Raw genomic sequence first — 16,246 nt, 5'->3', positions numbered from 1 at the left:
AGAGGCAGAAACATCCGGAAGGCAGAGAGAGCCAGCAAATGACCCATTATATTAAAAACAGATAACATTTGTTCGCTGGTGGGGTAACGTGTAGCGTGACATGAACCCAAGATCCCGGTTGAGGCCGTCCTCATGGGTGCGGAACTTGGCTATCAATTTCTGCTCGACGATTCGTCGAGCAGAAATTGATAGCCAAGTTCCGCACCCATGAGGACGGCCTCAACCGGGATCTTGGGTTCATGTCACGCTACACGTTACCCCACCAGCGAACAAATGTTATCTGTTTTTAATATAATGGGTCATTTGCTGGCTCTCTCTGCCTTCCGGATGTTTCTGCCTCTCTCTGTGTTTTTTTTTCTCTGTTTTTTTTCCCTGTTTGTTTTTTTGTTGAATGTGTATTCGGAGGTTCTGCAGGTAACACCTCTCTGTCTGAACACGGTGATTGCCTTGGCAACGGGCAGTTGCAGGGGCAGTCTGTAAACACCATGTATTGTTCAATATGTATAAATGCGTAGGCTTCAAGGAGATCTTGAAACATTTGCCTGAGGAAGGAGAAAATCTCCGAAAGCTTGTGAATTTAAAATAAAATTGCTGGACTATAACTTGGTGTTGTAAAATTGTTTACAATTGTCAACCCCAGTCCATCACCGGCATCTCCACATCATGACTACCATCTTCAAATAGTGTCGGTTGGATCTTTCACATCCACCTGAAAGGGCAGACAGGGCCTCGATTTAATGTCTCATCCAGAAACAGCACCTCCAACAGTGCAGCACTCCCTCAGTACTGCACTGGAGTGTCAGCCATGATTATATGTGCTTAAGCCTCAGATTGGTCTTGAAGCCACAAACGTCTGACTCAGAGGCAAGAGAGCTACCACTGAGCTAAGGTTGCCACCCAAATCCATTCCAACTGCTCATCACACTTTGTTGGAGGTGCTGTTTTTGGATGAGCTCATCTGTTGCTGAAACCCTCAGTCATGCCATTGTTACCTCTAGGCTCGACTATTCCAATGCTCTCCTGGCTGGCCTCCCATCTTCCACCCTCCATAAACTTGAGCTCATCCATTACTCTGTTGCCTGTATCCTAAGTCGCACCAAGTCCCGTTCTTCCATCACCCTTGTGTTCGCTGACCAGCTCCCGGTCCGGGAACGCCTCGATTTTAAAATTCTCATCCTTGTTTTCAAATCCCTCCATGGCCTCGCCCCTCCCTATCTCTGTAACCTCCTCCAGCCCTACAACCCTCCGAGATCTCTGCGCTCCTCCAATTCTTGCCTCTTGCGCATCCCCGATTTTAATCGCTCCACCATTGGCGGCCATATCTTCAGCTATCTGGGCTCTAAGCTCTGAAACTCCCTCCCTAAACCTCTCCACCTCACTACCTCTCTCTCCTCCTTTAAGAAGCTCCTTAAAACCTATCTCTTTGACCAAGGTTTTGGTCACCTGTCCTAATGTCTCCTTATATTAGGTGTCAAATTTTGTTTGATAACGCTCCTGTGAAGCGTCTTGGGATGTTTTACTATGTTAATGGCGCTATATAAATGCAAGTTGTTGTTGTTGTGAGGAAGAACTTCCTGCTATCACTGCTAAATTTACCTTTTACTAGTTTGAACCTGTGTCCCTGTTGTCCAGCCGCTGCAATTTAACTTAAAGTATCTTTCAGGTTTTCAGGTTTAGTTTTTCCATTTTGTTAACTATCTTGTAACCCTCTATAAGATCGTCCCTCAGACGCTCCCTTTCTAGGCCAAAAAGCCTAAGTCGCTCCAGTCTTTCCTCATAACTCAGACCCCTGACACCAGGGCTCATCCACGCCGCTCTCCTCTGCACTGTCTCCAGTACTTGCCCTTCTTTCTCGATAGCTAGAACTGGACACAGTGCTCAAGGTGTGGTCTGACCAGAGCATTGTACAGTTTAGTCACAGCTTCTTCTGACTTCTATTCTACTGGTTTGACCATGTGGTTCATTATTCTATTGGCTTTGTTGATTGCTGCTCTGCGTTGACTGGACATGTTTGGTTTTGAGTCCATTAAGACTCCTGTGGCTCTTTAAACTTCATTGTTAGTTATTTCAATACTATTCATGGAGTGCGTGTTGCTATTCTTGTCGATGCTTTTTATCTTTCGAGGTGTTAAAATGTTTAAAATCAGCACCTTTCCTCCACCTTCACCAATCCACTATTATCCTTTTGAAGGTAGAACGATAAAAACTTACTCAATATATAAGCTGAAGAACGATCTAACCAGGTTAATCTGACCTTATATTGATTCATTAAACACCCTTGAGATGCATCCCGATAAATTGAATGGATCCTTTCAGTGATCAATAATCAGACTGAAATCCCTTTCCTGTGTTCCATATTTCACATTACCTGTGTCAATGTGCATTAGATTACTCTTATAGTCACAATAAATCCCATCTGACCCTCCTTAGCCCAATCACAGTCCACATTATTTCAAATACCATCAATCTCTTCTACTTGTCTCCAGCCATCTAGGCCCTGAATTTCCTCGGACTCTCTACCACTACACCGACGTAACTTTGTCGTAAGTGTAGCGGGAACCCAGTTTATGAGCGTAAAAGTGGTTTCTGGCACACTTCCGATGCAGTTACGCAGCGGCAGAAGGACTGAGGAAGTTCAGGGCACATATTTGATGCCATCAATAAATGTAATATTACAAGTCCACATCACGCCATTTATGACTAGTGTGAACACAAAGGGATCCAGAATAACCCCGAGCAACACCTTACTCATCGCACTCCCCCTCCCCTCTGGGGTAGCCAGAGCTTTTCCATTTATCATCACCAGTAAATGTTTTTTTCACAGCCAATATACTTGAGTCACCTCTTTTGCCCATTGATTAGAACCTCCACGCAGTGCTGCAAAGACAAAGTGCTTTGACTGTACAGGGGCCTCAGCCTTTCACCACATATATCAATGACTTGGATGAAGGAATAGAGAGTTGCCTATCCAAGTTTGCAGCTGACAGTAAGGAGGCCCAGTAAGTTGTGAAGATGGGAGCAGGAATTTACACAGGAACATAGAGAGAATAGGTGAGTGGGCAAAACTACAGCAGACGGAGTTCAAAGTGGGGAAGTGAGAGGTCATCCACTTTGAAAGATATTCTCTTGATGGTGAGAGACTAGGAGCTGTGGAGGAGCCAAGGGGTTTGGGTGTCCACGTACACAAATTACTAAAAGGAAGGAAATATTGGCCTTGGAAGGAGTACAGCACAGATTCACCAATATGATACCAGGGCTTTAAGGGTTAAATTATGAGGCCAGGCTGCATAAACTTGGTTTGTACTCCCTTGAGTTTAGAAGGTTGAGGGTGATCTAATCAAGGTGTTCAAAATGATTTGGTAGGGTAGATACATAGAAACTATTTCCTCTGGTGGGGGAATCCAGAACAAGGGGGCATAATCTTAAAATTAGAGCTCTGCCATTTAGGAGTGAAATCAGAAAGCACTTCTTCATGCAAAGGGTAGTGGAAATCTGGAACTCTTACTCCCAAAAGGCTTTGGATGCTGGTCAACCGAACTTATGATGGATGAGCAGCGGATCCCTCTTCCCCCTCATGGAAATTCACCCCACTGCGTTATTCACAGTGGACTGGGAGCCATCTTAGTTATGGGGTGCAAATGGCCGACTCCTAAGGTTGCCAACCCTCCAGGATTGTCCTGGAATTGTTCAGGAATTAAAAGTTAATCTCCATGGACACTGCTACGAACAAACCTGGGAGAAAAATACATTTTTTTTTTCATTTTCTTTCAACATTTGTTTATTATAAAAAATATTAGAGATGGGGGAAAAAAAGCAGGGTGGTTGGAAGCAGGAGGTCATGTGATGAAACCTCCGGGAATAGGTCCAACCAGAGTTCGCACCCCTACTGACAGGAGCTGGGAGCATGGGAGTTGGCAAGGAGGTAAAGTTTTCTTTTTGCGTTTATTTTTGTGGGAACTCCCTGCTCACACAGGGATATTGGTGCTGTCTGGGAACCCTGCCCTAGTGTCAGTTGTCAAGGTCGCAGGTCAAGTACAGAAGCCGATTGAAGCTTTCTCCCATCAGTCACAACCAGCTATTGCACAATTTAGGCTCAGAATAAAACACTCTCCGCACTGTCCCGTCAAGCACTTTGAGTCAGGTAAAATGCAGAGTAAAGCTGCCTCTACATTGCACCAAAATATGACTTTTCCCCAACTGTAGAAGTGTGCACCAGAGTGGACAATCCCCTCCATGTACCAGCCTAACCCTCTGAGTGACATTATCATTTTAGTTACCAATTATGCTGTGGATTTACAATCACTAACTGGAGTTGAAACTATCCCAAATGAACTTGGCATATAAACCTTACAGACTTCAGGAGAGACAGGGGACAGAGAGAGATAGAGAGAGAAAAAGAGAGACTGGAGAGAGAGAGAGAGAGAGAGAGAAAAGGCAGAAAGGAGACCTTTATTGCATAATTGTGGCCTTGATTCAGAGAGACAGAGAGATAGAGAGAGAGACTGGAGAGAGAGAGAAAAAAGGTAGGGAGAAGACCTTTATTGCATAATTGTGGCCTAGATTCAGCCCCAGGTTCCAGAGGTGCTGACCCACCAAATCACCCAGCCCCCTCAATGCAGCAACGTCAAGATGAAGTGAGTCTATTCAGGCTTGAGCGCGAGACCAGAGTGAATGAAAAAGCAATGTCTCAGTTTAGCAGGGAGTTGTTTTCAGGTTATTATTCAATGGGGGAGGAGGGAAGGCGGAAAATGTTTTTATGGAGCATGGAGTGAGTAATAAGGTGTGAATTGGGACTTTCCCGACGAGATTAGATTCAGCAAATGAGCTCGAGCTCAACAGTTTGCTCATTTCGAGCTGTCAGACTGTAACGCACAAAGTTGGCGATTAAGACGCAATCGCTTCTAATAACCCACAGGTGGGATAGAGATTCTCAAACTGGGTTCCATATAAATGTTTCGCTATCGTGTAAAGGTGTTGCCATGGCTACATTGGTTGTGATGTCTGATGTATTTGGCCAGTTCAATTGCTATCAAGTGTGTTCTTAATGCTTTCTGTTTTTCTTTACAGGTATGGTCTTGCCCTTGCAAATGGCCATGTATGCCCCTTAAACAACTGGTAGGCTGGCATTTTTTTATTACCTAACGCGGGCGAAGTGAATTTAGCTTGAAATGATCATGACTACCCTCCCTGCGACCGTCACTCCAAATGGAGGAGACGCGGTCCCTTTAACAGCTGCCTGAAACCTTCTTTGCCGTGTTGCTGAGGCCTGTTCTTAGGATAAAAGTGGCCTCAGGTCCCACGGTATCCATTGAGCGATGAACCACTTCCAATGCACAACTCAATAAGCGAAATGAGTTGGATTGCACAGTGAGGGGTGCTCAAGGGGGCTGGAATATAAAGGGGAGGAAGTGATGCTTCAGTTGTACAGAGCCTTGGTCAGACCCCATCTAGAGTATAGTGTTCAGTTCTGGCCACTGCTCCTCAGGAAGGATATATTGGCCATGGAGGGGGTGCAATGCAGATTCACTAGAATGATACCAGGGCTTAGAGATTATGAGAACAACATGGCTTGTATTCCCTTGAATATAGAAGGTTCAGGGGTGATCTGATCGAGGTGTTTAAAATGATAAAGGGATTTGATGGGATAGATACAGAGAAACTATTTCCTCTGGTGGGGAATCCAGAACAAGGGGACATAATTCTAAAATTGGGGCTAGGCCATAAAGGAGCAAAATCAGGAATCATTTTTCTCGCAAAGGGGAGCGGAAATCTGGAACTCACTCCCCCAAAAGGCTGTGGATGCTGAGGGTCAATTGGAGCTTTCAAGACTGAGATCGATAGATTTTTGTTGGGTAAGGGGATCAAGAGGCATGGAGCAAAGGCGGGTAAATGGAGTTAAGGTACAGATCAACCGTGATCTAATTCAATAGCGGAACAGGCTCGAGGGGCTGAATGGCCTACTGCTGTTCCGACGTCCTTATGCAGTAAAAGGGAGACTGAAGGGGATCAAATGATAAGTTTGGTTCTTTTTGAAACTGATGCCAGAGCTGAGTGTTCAGTGTTCATGGTTCGAACTGAACTGTTCGATGAAAGTGTTTACTAAATTTGAATACGTGTAATGGTGAAACGAGAGTAGCCGAGTTTGACCTGGAACGTCTTTTGTGTAACCTGGTTGAGTCGATGTCTGGTCTCTTTTCTGCAGGGTGTACAATCGTTCCTGTTCTGCTGACGCCTCGGTGAAATGCTGTGCAATTCAAAACATGCCGTTCGTAAGGTAAGCAGCGGATCCTGGGTGGTTTTAGTGGGAATGCCACGGCCTTCAGTGTAGACCGGGCACTGCAAGATAATACGCTGCCAATACCCGCTCTACAGTAGGGGAGGTTGTGGGGTGATGTGATAGAGGTGTTCAAAATTATGAAGGGATGTGACAGAGTTAGATAGAATCAGACTGCTTATAGTGATCGAGCGGTCAAGAACGAAGGGGCTTACATTAAATGTAAGAAAAATAGGACAGGGAGCAGGAGAAACTTTTTTACACGGAGGCTTGTGAATGCATGACCAGAGTTAATGATTGAAGCACAGTCCGTGGATTAGAAATCGGTCTGCACAGCGTCCGTTTTTCAGGCGCTACTGGGACTACGAAGGCCCCAATATGGCGGACAGGAAGCGTGCACCTATTTCTGGCCGTAGGTGCGCCGACCGCCATTTTGGATAAGGACAAGCAAAAGGCGTCCTTTGCCCACGCCTGAAACAAGCGCTAGGCTCTTTGCATGTGCAAATAAGGGGCCGAATGCCTGTTTGAGGCCCCCTTTCTGTAAGATTGGTTCGCCCTGAGGCAGCTAATAGCTGGGGAGCTTTGGACCTCACCATTCTGGCACAGGGAATATAAACCCCCCCCCCCCCTGCCCCGCCCCCAAAACATTTCAGGGCCCATGTCAACATTTAAGACTAGGTTAGATAGGTGGTTGAAGGAAAAGAGAATAAAGGGACATGGGAACAGGGCAGGCACGTTGGATTAGGACTGCTGCTCATGTGGAGGATAGGCACCTACATGGAATGGTTGGGCCAAACGGCCTGTTTCCATGTTTTAATTTTTATATGATTCAATGTAACCATCTTTAGTCAAAACAGGGAATTCTGGCATCACACAGCAGGTCAGTTAGCATCTGAGGGACAATGATGGGTCAAAGGCTACCCCCCTTTAGAACTAGGACCTTTGACCCCAGGAGGGAGAGCGACCGCTGTCACTAGTAAAATATTTTCATGAGGAGGCTTTGGCCATTTGTGGGCCCTCCTTTTAAATTAAAATGTACAAAACGGTGGAAAGTCTGTCTACAGATTCCAGCCTTTGCGATTTTCGATTAGTTTGTGTTTTAGTGTCTGTCTGCTACCTTCCAGGGTTCAACTGTGCTTAAAGGAGCTGGGCTCTGAATGAATGTTAACATTATATAAATGAGGATTATTATATTCGATCTGATAGCACACGTGACTCCGGCAAGTTGAGGCAGTGAAAGCTTTCTCCAGCTGTCCGCCTGTCAGCTCCTCAGTCACAAACCTGCACTGAGTTCGCTGATTTCAGCAACAACTGAGTCTGGGGGAGGGGAAATCAGCCCCACTTGGACTGCTCCACACATTAACCCTTCACATGCCCATGGCGTTACTATATCTTACCTCCACCCCCCCAGCACCGTCATATTCCTCTTACAGCGACTACAACCTCTGCCGAATTCTTTAGAGGTTACATCTGAATTAGGATAGGCCATTGCATTTTACCATGTTCTGTGGCTTGTGTTGATACTGTTGTTTTTTTATTGAGGTACAGTGCATTTTATATTCAAGGTTTCTCTCTAGGGTTTGTACTGATGGTAGAAGTGTACTAGTGGTGGACGTGTATTGGAGTGTACAGGTGGACGTGTACTGGAGTGTACAGGTGGACGTGTACTGGAGTGTACAGGTGGAAGTGTATTGGAGTGTACAGGTGGACGTGTACTGGAGTGTACAGGTGGACGTGTACTGGAGTGTACAGGTGGAAGTGTATTGGAGTGTACAGGTGGAAGTGTATTGGAGTGTACAGGTGGACGTGTATTGGAGTGTACAGGTGGAAGTGTATTGGAGTGTACAGGTGGACGTGTACAGAGTGTACAGGTGGACGTGTACAGAGTGTACAGGTGGACGTGTACAGAGTGTACAGGTGGACGTGTACAGAGTGTACAGGTGGACGTGTACAGAGTGTACAGGTGGACGTGTACAGAGTGTACAGGTGGACGTGTACAGAGTGTACAGGTGGACGTGTACAGAGTGTACAGGTGGAAGTGTACAGAGTGTACTGGTGGACGTGTATTGACGTGTACTGGTGGAAGTGTATTGGAGTGTACAGGTGGACGTGTACAGAGTGTACAGGTGGACGTGTACAGAGTGTACAGGTGGACGTGTACAGAGTGTACAGGTGGACGTGTACAGAGTGTACAGGTGGACGTGTACAGAGTGTACAGGTGGACGTGTACAGAGTGTACAGGTGGAAGTGTACAGAGTGTACAGGTGGACGTGTACTGGAGTGTACAGGTGGACGTGTATTGGAGTGTACAGGTGGAAGTGTATTGGAGTGTACAGGTGGACGTGTACAGAGTGTACAGGTGGAAGTGTACAGAGTGTACTGGTGGACGTGTATTGACGTGTACTGGTGGAAGTGTATTGGAGTGTACAGGTGGACGTGTACAGAGTGTACAGGTGGAAGTGTACAGAGTGTACAGGTGGACGTGTACTGGAGTGTACAGGTGGACGTGTATTGGAGTGTACAGGTGGAAGTGTACAGAGTGTACAGGTGGACGTGTACAGAGTGTACTGGTGGACGTGTATTGGAGTGTACAGGTGGAAGTGTATTGGAGTGTACAGGTGGACGTGTACAGAGTGTACAGGTGGAAGTGTATTGGAGTGTACAGGTGGAAGTGTATTGGAGTGTACAGGTGGAAGTGTATTGGAGTGTACAGGTGGAAGTGTATTGGAGTGTACAGGTGGAAGTGTACTGGAGTGTACAGGTGGAAGTGTATTGGAGTGTACAGGTGGAAGTGTACAGAGTGTACAGGTGGAAGTGTACAGAGTGTACTAGTGCTGGAAGTGCACTGGAATGTATTGGTGGGGATATACTGGAGTGTACTGATGGTGGTGTACTGGAGTGTACTGGTGGTGGTGTACTGGAGTGTACTGGTGGTGGTGTACTGGAGTATACTGTTGGTGGTGTACTGGAGTATACTGTTGGTGGTATACTGGAGTATACTAGTGGTGTACTGGAGTGTACTGGTGGTGGTGTACTGGAGTGTACTGGTGGTGGTGTACTGGAGTGTACTGGTGGGGGTGTACTGGAGTGTACTGGTGAGGGTGTACTGGGGTATAGTCTACTGGAGTTGGAATTAATGAGCAAAGGATTCAGGGCACATTTCTTTAAAACACTGCATGAGTTTTTATGGTGGTGAGTACATCAAACTCACAGACCACTGACAACGCAGAAGAAAGTTAGTAATTAGACCCCAGTCCTTAGGACAAACAGCTCAGGCTCAAAGAATGATGCTTCCCAGTTTGTGTTGGGTCTGTTCTGTATTACATTGCTGAATATAATCAGCACTAATATAAACAAGGTGGGGCTGGCACCTTTGGCAGCATAGAGCAAAAGGCTGAGTGTGGTGACTCTGGTCTGTGTGGACCTTCCTGGCACTGGAGACGGTCCCGGGCCAATGATTAAAATTGCCCGTGCAGTTACCTGCTTCCACCAGCGCTCTGATATCTGTCCCATGGTGTAAATGTGGTGGGTTTTCGGGTACACTGGATACCTTCACTCATTGAGTATTGCTTCAATACAGATGTTTCTGTGATATAAACACTGATATAAAGTGTAATATGGACATGGGAATTGGTAGACGAAGAAAGACCAAGGTCCATCTAGTTCACCTTCTACAATCCTGGTGGTCGCCTGATACAATGATAATGGAGTTGTTGACTAATCATAGTTATCAATCTCTATCAATTAGTCCACAACAGACCCAGACATGAGGTGAAGAAACCCCAGTGGTCCAAAGTCACCTGTTCCTCCCCAGCACTGCTACACTTACCACATGTCATATCTCAAATTACTCATATACTTTGTGAATTTTATAAATTTGCACTCCTGGTGTGAAGCTTCACCTACCGGGATTGCGTACTGAGGATAGAGATGTACATTCCCAATGGTTTTCCAACTGGAAAATTGCGGAGACCACATTCCCAAATCACCAGTGTGCGCTCCCATACGGCAAAACGTCATCTCAGGAGTGTGGATTCGGAAAATGGCCCCATCGGGTTCAGTCAATGTTCGACTTTTCTCCTCTATATTCATGCCCTACTGTTTATCGGGACTTTGCGAATGGCCCATTTCCCCTGTTGCACTCAGTGTTGATCCATTACACACCTGTAGCATTATTACAGGTGCTCTCTGGTAAAGTGTCTTCAGTGTCACGATTGCCCCTCCTTTCCCGGTGTGTTCACACAGCACCAGGCGACTGGTCTGTAACCGTTACACTTGGTATTTTTGTGTTACATAAAGTGGTCTTGTCTAATTATCTTCGCTCTTGCTGAACCTCCGAATCAAGGCAGAGAAGTGCAGTTCCCACAACTAAAAGGGAAGGGATCGGGCTCTGTACTACTGGCCTTAACTTGGAGGCCAGCCTGTCCCTACCCTACCCAAGGTGTGTGTCATCAGATCGTCAGAAGTCAGGCTGTTTCGATCAGAGTGCTGCTGAGGGCGACAATCCCCACACATCAGCCACTGATACCACTCCCTTTCAACATGTCAGATCCCCTCCCCCGCCACCCCGTGTTAGGTATCATCCTCTGACCAATCTTCTGGAGGTGTGCTGTGAACCCTCTGGCAGTGCTGGTCTGAACCAGTCCGGAGGGGGTCAGAATAGACTGACTCAGGCTGAATTCTTCCTTTCTCCTCACTCATAGGAAGTGATGTGGGAAGCAGAGATCAGAACTACAGTGTGTCTGAAGGACCGGGCTCCCCTGTGTGTGTGTGTCTGTGTGTGTGTGTGTGTGTGTGTGTCTGTGGCCGTGTGCATATGCGTGTGTGTCTGTGTGTGTCTGTGGCTGTGTGCGTATGTGTGTGTGGATGTGTCTGTGTGTCTGTGTGTGTATCTGTGTGTGTGTGTCTATGGCTGTATGTCTCTGTTTCTGTGTGTATGTCTGGTTAGTGGCTGTGTGCATATGTGTGTGTCTGTATGTGTGTGTGTGTGTCTGTATGTGTGTCTGTATGTGTGTGTGTCTGGTCAGTGGCTGTGTGCATATGTGTGTGTGTATCTGTGTGTGTCTGTGGCTGTGTGCGTACATGTGTGGATGTGTCTGTGTGTGTATCTGTGTCTGTGTGTCTCTGTGTTTCTGTATGTGTGTCTGGCCAGTGGCTGTGTGCATATGTGTGTGTGGATTTGTCTGTGTATGTGTGTCTGTATGTGTGTGTATCTGTGTGTGTGTGTCTGTGTCTGTGTGCGTACGTGTGTGTGGATGTGTCTGTATGTGTCTGTGTGTGTGTGTATCTGTGTGTCTGTATGCATCTGTGTGTGTGTGTATCTGTGTGTCTGTATGTGTCTGTGTGTGTGTGTGTTTGTGGCTGTGTGGCTCTGAGCGTGTGTCTGGTCAGTGGCTGCGTGCATATGTGTGTGTGTATCTGTGTGTGTGTCTGTGGCCGTGTGCATACGTGTGTAGATGTGTCTGTGTGTCTGTGGCTGTGTGCGTACATGTGTGTGGATGTGTTTGTGTGTGTGTTTGTGTGTGTGTATCTGTGTGTGTCTGTCTGTCTATGTCTTTAGCTGTGTGCATAAGTGTGTGTGGATGTGTGTGTGTGTATCTGTGTGTGTGTGTGTGTATCTGTGTGTGTGTGTGTCTGTGTCTGTCTGTGTGTGAGTGTCTGTGTCTGTGTGTGTGTGTGTGTGTATCTGTGTGTGTGTGTGAGTGTCTGTGTCTGTGTGTGTGTGTGTGTGTGTATCTGTGTGTGTGTGTCTGTGTCTGTCTGTGTGTGTGTGTGTGTGTGTATCTGTGTGTGTGTGTGTGAGTGTCTGTGTCTGTCTGTGTGTGTGTGTGTGTGTGTATCTGTGTGTGTCTGTGTGAGTGTCTGTGTCTGTCTGTGTGTGCCTCAGCCGCAGGCTCTGGAATTTCCTCGCTAAACCCCACCTCTTTGATGAAGCTTTTGGTCAACCCCACCTAATAGCTCCTTCTTTGGCTTGGTGTCCATTTTGTTGATTATGCCTCAGTGGAGCAACATGGGATATTTTGATACCTTAAAGGTGCTATATAAATGCAAGCTGTTGTTGTTGGTTGATATCTAGTTGTGGGAGAGCAACGTCCACGTGCCACTTTAAAACTTGGAGAGAGCAGCTAGTCCTGGATGGCACTTTGGGCTCCAAGTTGATACAGAAACATACGGAAAGCAAATGCACAAGTACAGCTTCCTATTCCTTTTACTAAAGAAAATTCCAGATCCCTTATTCCAATGACACAACCATAGACCTACTGTTTTGCTGTAGAAATACGGGAGCTGTTTCATGGACTGCGGTGCACTACTGAGGGAGTGCTGCACTGTCGGAGGTGCCGTCTTTCGGATGAGACGTTAAACCGAGGCCCAGTCTGCCCTCTCAGGTGGGCATTAAAGATCTTACGACACCATTCGAAGAGGAGCGGCCCGTGACCTGACCAACATTTCTCCCACAACCAAAAACTGGTTGTCCATCTCATTTCTGTTTGTGGGATCTTGCTGTGCACACATTAGCAGCCTACGGGACAACAGCGGCTGCACTTCGAAAGTAAATTATTGGTCGTAGTGCACTTAGGGGCGTCCCGAAGACGTGAAAAGTGTTATATAAACACGAGTTCTTACTTTTTTTTCTTACGGAGTGCGGTTGAGGGAACCGACCCCTCACACGGCAGGTTAGCTGCACCTCAGATGCAGTGGAGAAGCAGCTGCGTTCAGTGCTCTGTCGATGATGTCCTGCGGCTGATACCAGAGCTGATTTAATTTAAAACAGACAAATTCCAGTTTAAAGTGTAGCCTGCTGTTTGCTGTATCCATGGACACCTCAATGATCAGAAGTGTCGTCTGTGCCCTCGGTCGGTTCCTGTTTTTTTCCCCAGCAGTCCCTCTTTGTTGTTAGATCTGTAATCACTACGAAGGAGACTGTTAGGTTTTTACACTATTTATTAACGTGGTGCAGTTGCCATAGCAACAGGTCTTGCCTGACTACAGAAAGCTGCGCATTGGGAGAGATTATTGGCACAATGATGCTCCAAGTCTGATATTACAAATCATTGTCTGATTATGTTAATCTGTGACCTTTGACCCGCTGACTCTGGTCTCCTGCGTATCATTCCCCCCACACCACTCCGCCACCACCCTCCCCTCTCTGGAACCAGCTCCTCAAACCTCGCTACTTCTCTTTCTACTTTCAAAAGTCTCCTTCAAACCACACCTTTTGGTCCATGCCTTTGATAATCTCTCCAAACTCTCCAATAACTGCGCTCTCCATCTATAACTCTGCACTCCATCTATAACTGCGCTCTCCAATAACTGTGCTCTCCTTCTATAATTGCTCTCCATCTATAACTATGTTCTCCTTCTATAACTGTGTTCTCCTATAACTGTGGTCTCCATCTATAACTGTGCTCTCCATCTATAACTGTGCTCTCCATCTATAACTGTGTTCTCCTATAACTGCGCTCTCCATCCGTAACTGCACTCTCCAATAACTGTGTTCTCCCATAACTGTGCTCTCCATCTATAACTGCGCTCTCCATCTATAACTGCGCTCTCCATCTTTAACTGCGCTCTCCATCTATAATGGTGTTCTCCATCTTTAACTGCGCTCTCCAACCGTAACTGCACTCTCCAATAACTGTGTTCTCCCATAACTGCGCTCTCCATCTATAACTGCGCTCTCCATCTTTAACTGCGCTCTCCATCTATAACTCCGCTCTCCTATAACTCCGCTCTCCTATAACTGCGCTCTCCTATAACTGCGCTCTCCTTCTATAACTGTGCTCTCCAGTAACTGTGTTCTCCATCTATAACTGCTCTCCATCTATAACTGTGCACTCCATCTATAACTATGTTCTCCTTCTATAACTGCGCTCTCCTATAACTGCGCTCTCCATTTATAACGGTGCTCTCCTATAACTGTGTTCTCCTATAACTGCGCTCTCCATTTATAACTCCGCTCTCCTATAACTGTGTTCTCCCATAACTGTGCTCTCCATCTATAACTGCGCTCTCCATCTTTAACTGTGCTCTCCATCTATAATGGTGCTCTCCTATAACTGCGCTCTCCATCTATAACTGCGCTCTCCTATCACTGCGCTCTCTATCTATAACTGCGCTCTCCATCTATAACTGCGCTCTCTTATAACTGCGCTCTCCATCTATAACTGCGCTCTCCATCTATAACTGCGCTCTCCATCCATAACTGCACTCTCCATCTATAACTGCACTCTCTTATAACTGCGCTCTCTATCTATAACTGCACTCTCTTATAACTGCGCTCTCTATCTATAACTGCGCTCTCTATCTATAACTGCGCTCTCCATCTAATACTGTGCTCTCCATCTATAACTGAGCTCTCCTATAACTGCACTCTCCTTCTATAACTGCACTCTCCTTCTATAACTGCGATCTCCTTCTATAACTGCGCTATCCTTCTATAACTGCGCTCTCCATCTATAACGAAGCTCTCCTATAACTGCGCTCTCCATCTATAACTGCGCTCTCCTTCTATAACTGCGCTCTCCATCTATAACTGCGCTCTCCATCCATAACTGCACTCTCCATCCATAACTGCGCTCTCCTTCTATAACTGCGCTCTCCATCCATAACTGCGCTCTCCATCTATAACTGCGCTCTCCATCCATAACTGCGCTCTCCATCCATAACTGCGCTCTCCATCTATAACTGCGCTCTCCATCTATAACTGCGCTCTCCATCTATAACTGCGCTCTCCATCTATAACTGCGCTCTCCATCTATAACTGCGCTCTCCTTATATAACTGCGCTCTCCATCTATAACTGCGCTCTCCATCTATAACTGCGCTCTCCATCTATAACTGCGCTCTCCATCTATAACTGCGCTCTCCATCTATAACTGCGCTCTTCTATAACTGTGCTCTCCTATGTGCAACATTTACATAGAATTACATCGAGTGTACAACACAGAAACAGGCCATTCAGCCCAACTGGTCTATGCTGCTCCACACGAACCTCCTCCCTCCCTATTTCATCTAACCCTATCTGCATATCCTTCTATTTTTTTCTCCCTCATGTGCCTATCTAGCTTCCCCTTAAATGCACCTATGCTATTTGCCTCAACTACTCCATGTGGTAACGAGTTCTACATTCTTACCACTGTTTGGGTAAAGAAGTTTCTGCTGAATTCCCTGTTGGATTCACTAGTGATTATCTTTTATTTATCACCTCTAGTTTTGGACTCCCCCACTAGTGGAAATATTTTCTCTACGTCTACCCTATCAAACCCTTTCATTATCTCAAAGACCTCTATCCAGTCACCCCTCAGCCTTCTCTTTTCTGGAGAAAAGAGCCCCAGCCTGTTCAGCCTATCTTGAAAAGTTTATCCTCTCAGTTCTGTTTTTTTACATTAAAGGTGACTACGTTGTTGTTGTTGTTGTTGTTTTTCTCTGCCGCCTGGAAAGTCCGCAGAGATTCTCCCCATCTCCTGCCGTAACTTCATTGGGACGACAGCACAACTCCCGGGAGAAACAGCGTAAATTGCTGAAAATGGCCGTTTAATCCGTTTCTCTGGGGGTTCAGCCAGCGGGGGAGCTGGTGAAGGGTTGGGAGGGGTCATGACCCTCCCCCAATCATTTTGAGGTTGGCCAACGCCTTCATTTCACTCCCAGGAACCTCTGCCACCCCTCTTCGGCCTGCCTCTTCGGCCTGCGGGTTCGGCCTGCGGGTTCGGCCTGCGGGTTTGGCCTGCCTCTTCGGCCTGCGGGTTTGGCCTGCCTCTTCGGCCTGCGGGTTCGGCCTGCCTCTTTGGCCTGCCTCTTCGGCCTGCGGGTTTGGCCTGCCTCTTCGGCCTGCGGGTTCGGCCTGCCTCTTTGGCCTGCCTCTTCGGCCTGCGTCTTCGGCCTGCGACTTCGACCAGAATCTTCGACCAGCCTCCTCGACCAGCCTCTTCAGCCTGTGTCTTCGGCCTACATCTTTGGCCTGCGGACCTGTGCG

General features: G+C 46.8%; 1 protein-coding gene across 1 annotated transcript in view; it reads left to right on the top strand.

Moving 5' to 3' along the window:
• Positions 1-16,246, top strand: part of si:dkey-228d14.5 (uncharacterized protein LOC796266 homolog) — a 53,379-nt gene that overhangs the window by 15,517 nt on the left and 21,616 nt on the right. The window contains exons 2-3 of the mRNA XM_067972659.1: positions 5,068-5,115; positions 6,203-6,274. Of these exons, the coding sequence (XP_067828760.1) occupies positions 5,068-5,115; positions 6,203-6,274 (120 nt within the window). The remainder of the gene's footprint in view (positions 1-5,067; positions 5,116-6,202; positions 6,275-16,246) is intronic.

This window comes from Heptranchias perlo, chromosome 36 (genome assembly GCF_035084215.1).
Source record: "Heptranchias perlo isolate sHepPer1 chromosome 36, sHepPer1.hap1, whole genome shotgun sequence".
NCBI lineage: Eukaryota > Metazoa > Chordata > Chondrichthyes > Hexanchiformes > Hexanchidae > Heptranchias > Heptranchias perlo.
Note: the sequence above shows the minus strand (reverse complement) of the source record. Positions and strands in the feature narration are given on the sequence as shown.